General features: G+C 34.2%; 1 protein-coding gene across 3 annotated transcripts in view; it reads left to right on the top strand.

Annotated features, from left to right (window-relative positions):
• Window positions 1–4447: 4447 nt before the first annotated feature.
• Window positions 4448–12947, top strand: part of ksr2 (kinase suppressor of ras 2) — a 248940-nt gene continuing 240440 nt past the window's right edge. For 2 of the 3 annotated variants that reach the window (XM_056457388.1, XM_056457387.1), the window contains exon 1: window positions 5134–5762. In XM_056457388.1, coding sequence (XP_056313363.1) covers window positions 5586–5762 — 177 coding nt within the window. In that variant the 5' untranslated portion in view covers window positions 5134–5585. Of the gene's footprint in view, window positions 4505–5133; window positions 5763–12947 lie in introns of those variants that run through there. The other variant, XM_056457390.1, reaches the window with a different exon arrangement.

The following is a 12947-nucleotide window of genomic DNA, read 5'->3' as shown; positions in this document are numbered from 1 at the left end:
TTTCCGTCTGCCAACGTCACTAGCCAACAGTTTCTTGACCAATGGGAATAGCGCTTGTAAATGAAGGCGGGGATTAGCGAGGAACCGCATCGGTGTGTTTTCATAATAAGAGTTTGAGAAGAGATAATTGCAGTCATTCGTATTCTGCTGTGTCGTTGGTTTGGTTTGGTAAGTAACCGAGTGTTTCACACAAAATGATAAAGCACACAAACCTTGGGCGGCGTTTTTGGTACTATGGATAAACGTTGGTTTAACATTCAAGTCATACGCATGTTAAGTGTAGATTCAGTTGGTCTGTCATGAAAATTCAATTGAGAAGAGAAACATGATAAATTTGTTAGATTTCAATTATTATATTAGAGTCATTACAAATAAAGCTAATCATAAAATAAAGGTAACTCACTAAGAGAAAGTTAAGAAGTAATACCATAACTTCAACTGATTTTTAAATTAATCAATTAGATGAAATGTAAACGATTGATAATCTGTCTGTCTTTTTTATTTTCTTAGCTGCTGCTGCAATATTTTACATTGACTGAATGTGGTTTTAGTTCAATAATGTGTGTGAATGTGTGTTTGTGTGTGTTGTAGGGGATTTTTATATAGGCGGAATATCCATCAGTTGACAGGCTGAATGATTTGTACAGATTTCATTCATTCATTCATTCATTCATTCATTCATTCATTCATTCATTCATTCATTTATTCATTTTCTTTTCGGCTTAGTCCCTTTATTAATCTGGGGTCGCCACAGGCGGAATGAACCGCCAACTTGTCCAGCACATGTTTTACGCACCGGATGCCCTTCCAGCTGCAACACATCACTGGGAAACACCCATACACTCTGATTCACACACATAGACTACGGACAATTTACTACCTACTGCGCCACTGCGTCGCCCCTTGTACAGATTTAAGTTGGGTAATTTGTGTAAAATACACATGGCAGATTATTGCTGAAAAAAGTCGGAGGGAAAGTGAAATGTAAATGTTTCATCACTATTTTAACATTTTGAAGGAAACATGTTTTTTAAAAGATGTTTTACTAAAAATAGGTAAGAAAAATCAAGTTATGTGTCACATTTGTGGTCCACATCTCGAAAAATGAGCTTATATTGTGATTTTGTTTGAGTGCAGAACCAAATGTTGAAAATTAGTTAAATACTCATTCATTTTCTATTCGGCTTAGTCCCTTTATTAATCAGGGGTTGCCACACCAGAATGAACCGCCAACTTATCCAGCATATGTTCTTCCAGATGCCCCTCCAGCTGCAAACCATCACTGGGAAACACCCATTCACTCTCATTTACACACATGAACTATGGCCAATTTAGCTTACCCAATTCACCTATAGCGCATGACTGTGGGGGTAACCGGAACACCCGGAGAAAGCCCTTGCGAACACGGGGAGAGCATGCAAACTCCACACAGCAATGCCAACTGACCCAGCCGAGGCTCGAACTACCGACCGTCTTGCTGTGATGTGATCGTGCTAACCACTGAGCCACCGTGACACCCCTAGTTAAATACTAATTCAAATTTGACTATTTTTTGGGACCTGCTTAATTATCAAATCATGTTCATTGCTTTATTTATATTTTCTTTCAATTATTATGTAGGTCTATGTTCATGACATTAGGCAAAGCTTCATCAAGTTTTGTAACATTTTGATGAAGTAAAGGTCAAAAGACCCGAAAGACTCACCCCCCATACTAACTACATCCAGAATTTGACCTCTTCATGAGCTCATTTATGCCATTTTTGACAGTATTTTATCATAAATTGTGAAAATAACCAGTAGAGAAAGGCATTAAGACAAATAAAATTAGTAATTGGTTAAATGGATAAATTCTGACTGAGGAAATGTAATTTAAAATTTAAGGGAATTTAATTTAAAACAAGTTTTAATAGATTCCTATATTTTTTTTAATGATGGATGATAATATATTAGCATTTTTAAAAAAATACGTATTTTTTCATAATTCTTTGTTCAAAAATGTTTATTTCAAATTTTAATCTCATTGCATTATTTTTAAAACTGTAATAGCTTAATGCACATTTGTGAATAAACACACATTTTGGTTAACACAGAATAGTATGGTAAGCACTAAGACCAAAATATAAGAAATATGTTTTTGTTTTAACCTTTCCATTGTATTTCATAAATAATAGTGTATTCTATGTTATTATGCTGTGCTTCTATTTTAGGTGTGACTTTTTCACATTCTGTAAGGGGTTTACAGATGAAAAATAGCCATTCTTGGCTAATTCTTGCACATTTTACAGTAATGTTTATTAATGTGCATTCACCCTGTAAACAAATTAATTAAACTAAACTAAAAAAGCATCAAAACGTGTGGTAATGATAACCATCTAACAAACTAATACAGCAAACATTAGTGCTTAAAATGTCATAAAATTGCAGTATTTGAACATAATGATTTAATAGAAAATGAGGCGAATAACTGCAAAAAGGTCCAAAAAAGAACCATCCCTTTTAATAGGCTGGCTACAGGCCTGTTAAAGCAGGGGTGCCCAAACTCTCTTATGAAAGGCCAAGAACCAAACTAGATTGAGGCTAGTGGGCCGAAAGTAAATCCTAGTTGCCATGTGTAATTTCCTAATTTATTTAAAAATGTTTAAAAGTGACTTAAAACCATTGCTTTATATTAACTATTACAGCATTATTTTACATTGTATAATGAATTTGTTACTGTAAAGACAAAACAATCTAATTTATAACGGAATTACACTAGTTTTTGCCTTGATTTGCTCACAGATTTGCATAGTCCTCTATCCGTCGAGTGACAGTATTTACATTTTAAAAATCAGATTTTAACGTTTAATTGTAACATTTAGTTTTAGTTTGCTCTAAATAAATTAATTAAAAAGCAATAAAACAAACAATAAAGGTTACGTCAAATTAGAAAATGATGATATCTGTGTTTAAGGCATTTGCCCCAACCCTCTCCATCATTCTTACTCTTTTTTCAGATATGATGGTGGGCCAAATCAAAGGTTACAATGGGCCAACTTTGGCCCACGGGCCCTACTTTGGGCATCTCTGACTTATATATAGGGATAGATAGACTCCCCAAAAATTACTCACTATTTTCCCACCAAGTGCTTCCAAACCTTTATAAGTTTCTTTATTCTGATGAAAACTAAAAAATAATTTAAAGAAAGTTGAAAACATTCCTCAAGCCTTGACATTCATATAGGACAAACAAATATATGAAAGTCAGTGGTTACAGTTTTCCAGCTTTCTTCAAAATATATTCTTTTGTGTTTGGTTCAGAACAAGTGAACGGGATGACAGAATTTCATTTCATTTTGGCTAAACTATCCCTTTAACAACCATTACAATTTGTATCAACTGAATTGAAACATCAAGTAATATTGAAGTCTTATTAACTTACTAATATTAGTTAAAGGCACAAAACATTTGTTGTCATGACCTGTTGATCATACAGCACAGAGAAACTATTTTAAAAAAAGATGCAACTTAAAAAAGCTTTTGGATGTTATCAACATTTAAGCAAATCATAAGTGAAACTATTTTTCCCTTTAACTTTAATTTCACTTGTGCGATCCAATGTAGTCATTTGTCTATGTATTGAGTCATGCGAATCATCATTTTATTATTAATTAATTTGTTTGTTTGTTTATTTATTTATCGAAGGGATGTCGCACCTGACACACAGCTTTTTAACAACTATAAGGTGATGTAGTATTTGGAAATGCAGTAGCCTATACAGAAATATATCATAAAAGTGAAGTTTATAAAGCAGCGGATTGATTAAATAAATATAAAAAAGGATGTCCGAGTTCAAACAGTGAGCTCACTGCATTGATGCTTATCTCGCGAGTAGTCATTAGTTCACTCTAAAAAAAAGTTATTTATTTAACTCAATGGCTGATTTAAAAATATTTGGTGCTTTGTTGGGTTATTTTTAACCTTTATTGGGTTATTTATTGATAAATCAACCAGTTGGGTTAAATATTTGGTGCTTTGTTGGCTTATTTTTAACCTTTATTGGGTTATTTATTAATAAATCAACCAGTTTGGTTAAATATTTGGTGCTTTGTTGTGTTATTTTAAACATTTGTTAGGTTATTTATTTATATAACTCAACCAGTTTTGAATTTCAACAGTCAACTGATTTAACTGACACAGAACAGCTGTATTAATCTGCATACGCAACGTTGTTTTTGCGTTATGAAGTTTATTTAAGCTCTAACGCGATAATATTGTTTTTTTTTATAAAAAATAACATTACATTTGAATAGTGTAATCCAAGGCATTGGGTTAAAATAACCCATAGTTGGGAAGGTGCTATAATAACGTTGGGTTATATGGTGGGTATTTTTAACTCAACTATTTTAATTGAGTTAATGTATTGAGTCACGCAAATCCTCATTTTATTTATTTATTTATTTATTGAAGGGACTTCGCAACCTGACATAGCCTACAGCCTGGGGCGGATTTAACCAATAAGTAAGGTAAGTGGCCGCTTGGGGCCCCAGGAATCTGAGGGCCCCCAAATAAATACCTAGAAGTATAAATGATTCCTATAAGTTATATATAACAATGTTTTCTGTCATGTTTTTTATGGTGAGGGTCTACATTTTTGTGAAAATTTGAACATAATTATTACTTCTGCGCAAATGTCTCCCAATTCATTTTATGAAAACAAATAGTTTTAAAAGTTTTACAAGGTGCTTTACATGTTATTATTTAGCATTAAGATAAAATGTAAAAAAAAAGAATGATATAAGAAAAAAAAAAACAGCAAAATAATAATAACAAATAAATTAAAGTAAAATAAGGTGCATTTTTAAAACTTTTGGGCCCCATGGCTGGAATTGCTTAGACACCAAAATCACTTAATCCGCCCCTGCCTACAGCTTTTAAACAACTAATGCATTTGGAAACGCAGTATGTCACAGTATACTTTTAAACTACTTTCATAAAAGTGAAGTTAATAAAGCAGCGGATTGATTAAATAAATGTGAAAAAAGGTTGTCCGAGTTCAAACAGTGAGCTCACTGCATTGATGCTTATCTCGCGAGAACTCTCTCCCTGCCCGATGCGATGCTGATGCTGTTGCTGTGAATTTGATTGACGCGAACATGTCGGTGTGATGGGGGAGCGCCGGGATGCAGCCGATGATGCTCCACAAGGGGAAAACACGCAGTCAAACCAGGCGTTATCGTTAAGAAACATCACCAAACCTTCTCCTTAATCACCCGTGGCAAAGATGTCTCAATTCGAGTTGCATTTCCCACGCGCGCAATGGATCTAGCTGATGCCACCGCAGCGAGGATCTGATTTTGATTCCCCCTCTCTATTTCCTTCCTTCAGTATCAGTGAGTGTATTATGGTAGAGTCAAGTAGGAGCATCAAACATAAACTGTGCAACCCTGATGACAACACCGTCAGGATTTCAGGATATCAACAATGGAATCGCCTTACACGTAAAGTCTAGTTTTTTCACGATCACAACACAAAACGCACCACAAACAAAGTCTTTTCTGATCTGATTGAGAAGTAGGTGGGAAAAGGGACCACTGCTCGCAAATTATGGACGAGGAGAATATGACCAAAAGCGACGAGCATCATCTGAGTTTGCAAAAAGCCTTGCAGCAGTGCGAACTGGTGCAAAACATGATTGACATTAGTATCTCCAGCTTGGAAGGTCTGAGGACCAAATGTGCCACATCCAACGACTTGACACAAAAAGAAATCCGAACGCTGGAGGTAAGCGAGCATCCATTTGCCTGAGCCCAAATGTTGAGTATTGTACCCCAGTCTGCTGCATTTCTACAAATGTCACGAGAGTATGTGCGCGCGCGCGCGTGCATGGACGTTAAACAATCGTGCATCTTTAAATGTGCTTTAAATTAAAGTTGCATGTCGGGGATTGACTTGTATTGGCGTAATAAACGGAGAAGCTGGCGCTGCAGTGAGGGGCGCGAGCTCGCGCATTCTGCAGGTGGTGAAGAAGGTGCTCGTGCGCTCGCTCGCGCTGCTAACATGGACACCGAAAGGGCCTATTGTTGACATTAATTTATAGCCTCGCTTTAAAATCATCCGCGTCATTAAAACTAGAGGGTGGAAGATATAAACATGACATAGTTTTAATTCATGTTATGTAACAAAAGTTAATGTGCTAGATGTTTTCATTTTGGTCATGACGGCAGGATTTTGTGTAGGCTTACTATGGTGGTGGATCAGATGTGTTTGAGCCGATAAATGCAGATATAAGGCTTTTGTTAAGCATGAAAGACAATTCTGGACAATGAGAATGACACATTTAGTTAGTGTTCTTCATTTAAGGCTCAAACTTGGGGTTGTGAACGGATTCTGCTTTCGATTATTCCAATTCTATTCAAATTACTTTTGGGCTGGAAGTATTTTGAAAAAAAGTATATACATATACATGGTTTTTCATGCTCGTGCTTCCAGCCTTCATCAATAGCCAAATGATGAGATAATTTCATATTTCAACAGAAACAAATCACTATCAAACATCGACAGAATGTAAATACCTAAAACTCTATCAAACTCAATGTTTTTAAGTAGACTAAATGCATAATTAAGACATTAAAATAGTCGATTGTAAAATATAAACATTACAAAGTTTTAGATCGTTATATAACAAAAGTTAATGCTAAATATTTTCCTTTGGTGATGACGGCAGGAGTTTGTGTAGGCTTTACTACGGTCTTGGATGAGATGTGTTTGATGTAGAGCCGATATATGTAGATCAGCTTCCCGATATAAGGCTTTTATTATGCACGTAAGAGTTTGAGAATGACACATTTTGTTAGTGTTCTTCATTTTATGCTCAAACTTGAGATTGGGAAAAGATTTCATATATGATTATTCCAATTCCATTCAAATTACTTTCATGCTCGTGCTTCCTGCTTTCATCTAGCCAAAAATGATTTCAGATTTCAACAGAAACAAACAAAGCAGCATCAAAAGTTGACAGAATGTAAATTCCTCAAACTCTTATCGAAGTCAAAGTTTTTAAGTAGACCAATAGCATCATTAACCAGACACTAAATCAGTTGATTGTGACGACTTTTAGTCATGATGGCAGGATTTTGTGTAGGTTTTACTATAGTGGTGGATCAGATGTGTTTAGAACCAAGATCAGCTTCCCAATATAAGGTTTTTATTGAGCATTAAAGACAAGGAGAATGACACATTTTGTTAGTGTTCTTCATTTTAGACTCAAACTTGGGGTTGGGATTTCACTTACGATTATTCCAATTCCATTCAAATTACTTTCATGCTCGTGCTTCCTGCCTTCATCTATAGCTAGATGATGATTTCAGATTTTATCATAAACAAACAAAACAGCATCAAAAATTGACAATGTAAATACCTAAAACTTTATCAAACTCAAAGTTTTTAAGTAGCTTGCATAATTAACCAGACACTAAAACAACCCAACTGTAAAATATAAATTTATGATATTGTTTTAAATTGTTATGTAACAAAAGTTATGTGCTATATATTTTTTTGATGATGATGGCAGGATTTTGTGTAGGCTTTACGGTGGATATATGTAGATCAGCTTTCAGTTATAAGGCTTTTATTATGCATGAAAGAGAATGAGAATGACACATTTTGTTATAGATGTTCATTTTAGGTTCAAACTTCAAACTTTGATTTCGAAATTGAGATTTTGATTTGGAAATGATTTCGCTTCCGATTATTCCAATTCCTTTCAAATTACTTTTGAGGTAGCCTATATACATGGTTCATGCTCGTGCGTCCTACCCTCAGCTATAGCCAAAGGATGAGATTATGTCCGATTTTAACAGGAAATACAGCCAAACAGCATCAAATGTCGACTGAATGTAAATTCCTAAAACTCTATCAAAGTCAACGTTTTTAAGTAGCTTTTAATTGCATAATTTACCAGACACTAAAACTGACGATTGTAAAATATAAACATTATATTGTTTTAAATTGTTATGTAACAAAAGTGAATAAAAATAAATATGGTTTTTCATGCTCGTGCTTCCTGCCTTCATCTATAGCCAAATGATGATTTCAAATTTTAACAGAAACAAACAAAACAGCATCAAAAGATGACAGAAAGTAAATTTCTAAAACTCTGTCAAACTCAAAGGTTTTAAGTAGCCTTAATGCATAATTAAGACATTAACACAGTCGATTGTAAAATATAAACATGATATTGTTTTAAATTGTTATGTAACAAAACTTAATGTGCTAAATATTTTCGATGGCAGGAGTTTGTGTAGGCTTTACTATAGTGGTTGATCAGATGTGTTTGATGCAGATCAGCTTTCCGATATAAGGCTTTTATTAGGCATGAAAGACAATTCTGGAGTATGAGAATGACACATTTGGTTATGCTCTTCCTTTTATGCTCAATCTTAGGTTTGGTAAATGATACCACTTTGGATTATTGTAAATTCCTTAATAAAACTCTATTAAAGTTTATAATCAGTAATTGAATACTCAACAAGACAATTGTAAAACATAAACATGTCATATATTTAAGCTGTTATGTAACAAAAGTTAATGTGAGTTTGCATGTTCTACCTGTGTTGGCGTGGGTTTCCTCCGAGTGCATTGGTTCTCCCACAGTCCAAAGACGTGCGCTATAAGTAAATTGGGTAAGCAGATTTGACTGTATGAGTGTGTGAAGGTATAAATGTTTCCCAGTACTGGGTTCCAGCTGGAAGGGCATCCACTGTGTAAAACATATGCTGGAATAGTTGGTGGATCATTCTGCTGTGGCGACTACTAATAAATAAGGGAATAAGCTAAAGGAAAATGAATGAATGAAAAGTTAATGTGCCAGATATGTTCTTTGGTCATGATAGCAAGATTTTGTGTAGGCTTTATTATAGTTGTAGAACCGATCTGTAGATCAGCTTTCCGATATAAGGCTTTTATTAAGCATGAACGACAATTCTGAAGAATGAGAATGACAAGTTTTGTTAACATAGTGTCCTTCATTTTATGCTCTAACTTGGGGTTATCGATTGCACTTCCAGTTATTGTAAATGATTCCAATCCTATTCAAATTACTTTTGAGGTAGACGGTGATCATTTCAGATTTGAACTGAAAGACAACAAAACAGATTAAAAAAGTCTACAGAGGGTAAATTCCCAAATAAAACTCTACCAAACTCAAAGTTTTTAAAATTATTTAATACTTACCAGACAATAAATCTGTTGGGTTTACAACATAAACAAGTGAAGATCGTTTTAAGTTATGTTACAAAAGTTAATGTGTTAAATAGTCTTTTTGGTGATGATGGCAGGATTTTGTGTAGGTTTTACTATAGTGGTGGATCAGATGTGTTTGATATAGAGTCGATATGTAGATCAGCTTCCCGATATAAAGCTTTTATTGAGCATTAAAGACAATGAGAATGACACGTTTTGTTAGTGTTCTTCATTTTAGGCTTAACCTCAAACGGTTAAGAAAGGATTCTGCTTCCGATTATTCCAATTCCATTCAAATGCTTTTGAGGTAGAAGTATTTTGAAAATAAATAAATATATGTTCATAGAAAAGACAGCAAAACAACGTCTACAGAATGTACATTTCTAAAACTCTATCAAGCTCAAAGTTTTAGAGTAATTGAATACTCAACCAGACATTTGTAAAATATTATGACAAAACATGACAGTTTTACATTGTTATGTAACAAGTTAATGTGCCAGATATTTTCTTTGGTTATGATGGCAGGATTTTTTTGTGTAGACTTTGCTATAGTTATAGAGCTGATATTATCAAACTCAAAGTTTTCAAAATAGTTTAACACCTACACTGTAAACCCTATTGTTGTCTTCACTTAAACAATCAAGTAAAGTTGACTGAACATTACTTAAAATTTAGCATTTTGGTCCTGTCACCTAAAAATATGAGTTAATTTAACTTATATACTATGAAAATGCATACATTTAAGATTTCAAGTATAATAAGTTTAAAATCACAATTAATCCTTTGAATAAAATAGGTTGTTTTTAATGTAGTCTTGACTGTAAAATTATAATATGTGCAACCTTTCAAGATCTTTTTTTAAATCAGAAAACAAGGCTTCATGTGTAATTATTCACCGTAATGGGAGTAAATGGCACTTATTTTTCTTCTAAACTTTTTTTTTTCATAGTATATAATTACACACACAGACACACACACTGAAATGAACAATTTAAGTATAATCTACCAAACCGGCCAGTTAAATAAACTTAAATATGCAAGTTTTGGGAGACTCCGTTACTCAATTAAATTGAGGCAACGAGTTTACTCAATTATTTTCGTTCAATCAACTTATTAGGGTTTTCAGTGTACCAGACAATAAAACTGTTGGGTTTACAACATAAACAAGACATAGTTTAAAATGATGTAACAAGTTAATGTGTTAAAGATTCTTTTTCGTTATGATGGCAGGATTTTTGTGTAGGTTTTACTATGGTGGTGGATTAGATGTGTTTGATGTACAGTAGAGCTGATATGTAGGTCAGTTTTCCGATATAAGGCTTTTTTTAAACATTAAAGACAATGAGAAGGACACATTTTGTTTAAATAAATTGTGTTTTTTTATTTTATGTTCAAACTTGGACTTAGGAAAGAATTCCACTTCCTATTCTTCTAACGATTCAGATTTCATTTGAATAAAATTTGAGGTAGAAGTATTTCGAGTATAATAAATACATATATTTTTTCATACTCATGTTTTCTGCCTTCATCAGCTTGTTGCAATAATGATGAGATCATTTCAGACTTCAACAGAGTAGTATACAAAATGAGAGACAGCAAAACAACACAAAGTGTCTACAGAATGTAAATTTCTAATCAAACTCAAAGTTTTTAAGTAATTGAATAACCAGCCAGACAATTGTGAACAGAATGTAAATTCCTAAATAAAACTCCATCAAAGTCAAAGTTTTAAAAATAGTTTAATACTTACTATACAATAAATCTGTTGGGTTTACTACATAAACAAGTGAAGACAGTTTTGAGTTATGTTGTAAAAGTTAATGTGTTAAATATTCTTTTTGGTGATGATGGCAGGAGTTTGTGTTGGCTTTACTATAGTGGTGGATCAGATGTGTTTAATATAGACCTGATATATGTAGATCAGCTTCCCGATATAAGGCTTTTATTGAGCATTAAAGACAATTCTGGAGAATGAAAATGACACATTTTTTTTTTTTAATTGTGTTTTTCATTTTATGCTCAAACTTGGTTAGGAAAGAACTATTAGAATTATTCTTAATGATTAAGATTTCATTCAAATAAATAGTATTTACAAAATATTAAATAATGCTCTTGCTTTCTGCCTTCAACAACTTGTCGCAAAAATGAAGAGATAATTTCAGACTTCAACAGAAAAGACAACAAAACAGCATCAAAAGTATATAAAATTATATTTTCTTATTTAATAAAGCCCAATTCAAACAATTGCATTCAAATTATACACACTTAAAAAATAACTATAAACTTTGAAAAAGTAATTAAATAATGAAATACTTACTTAACATTAAAACACCCTGACTTATGACACAAACATTCATTTATTTTATTTTCGGCTTAGCCCCTTTATTCATCAGGGGTCGCCACGGTGGAATGAACCGCCAACTTATCAAGCATATGTTTATTCGCAGAGGATGCCCTTCCAGCTGCAACCCATCACTGGGAAACACCCATACACTCTCATTCACACACATACACTATGGATAATTTAGCTTACCTAATTGACGTATAGCACATGTCTTTGGACTATAGGGGAAGCTGGAGCACCCGGAGGAAACCCATGCCAACATGGGGAGAACATGCAAACTCCACATAGAAATGCCAACTGACCTAGCCGAGGCTCGAACCAGCGATCTTGCTGCTGTGAGGTAGAGCGCTACCCACTGCACCACTGCGCTGCCTTATGAAACAAACAACACTGTTTTAAATTGTTATGTAACAAAAGTTATTGTTCCAGATATTTTCTTTCGCACTATAATAGTCGACCAAATATTAAAAATCTTGTAGGCATTCAGATTAGGGAGATTAGAGTATTGAGGGAGAATGAGGAGTATTGCAACATATTTTGTTAGTGTTCTTCACTAAATCTCAAATTTATGGGAAATTTTCCTGCCTCCGATTATTCTAAACCATGTTTTTTTATTTGGCTGGACCCATTGGTGTTTCTGTGTGGAGTTTGCATGTTCTCCCCATGTTGTCACGGGTTTCCTCCGGGTTCTCCAGTTTCCCCCACAGTCCAAAGACACGCGTTATAGAGGAATTACCAACCTACCTCACACATGATCTCACACGGGTTCCTGGTTGCAAAAAAAGACCAGTTGCGATAGCAAACATGTCATGTTGTGCGGTAGGATGCCAAATTCGAAGTCCAAAAATATAAAACTCAACTTTTACCGTACACCACACTGCTTTCAATGCCAACCGCAGACTTCTTTGGTTAAAAGGGAACTGAATGGAGTGTGAACCTAATTAGAAATGCTGGACTCTGCAGATTTTATATCAGGTAAGTTCACGCTATGCTGAATCATACACATTACTCGTTTCTGATTTCAGCAATGATTTCAGCAAAAACAGTTAAATATGGTGAATTAAACTGCGGACACTGAATGCTTAGGATGAAATTTAAAAATTCTGTACAGGTGCAGTTCGCTGTCAGAATGCAGTCGTTTTGCTTTTTGATGATTACTCGGGCCTTGTACAGTTCCGTCTTCTTTCCTTGGCTTTGGCTAGGCAGAATCTCGGTTTTTAGCACTACAAAGTTTTGAATCTGGTAATCATGGAACATTCTTGCACATGACCACACTGAACAACATTGTTGGCATCCAAAGACTTGTAGGCCTTTAACTTCTCTCTTGTAAAAACACTTGGAGTTTCAATGAGATAGTTTCAGGCTGGATGCTTGGTCATTTC

This window comes from Danio aesculapii, chromosome 5 (genome assembly GCF_903798145.1).
Source record: "Danio aesculapii chromosome 5, fDanAes4.1, whole genome shotgun sequence".
NCBI lineage: Eukaryota > Metazoa > Chordata > Actinopteri > Cypriniformes > Danionidae > Danio > Danio aesculapii.
This window is presented reverse-complemented; position numbering and strand designations above follow the sequence as displayed.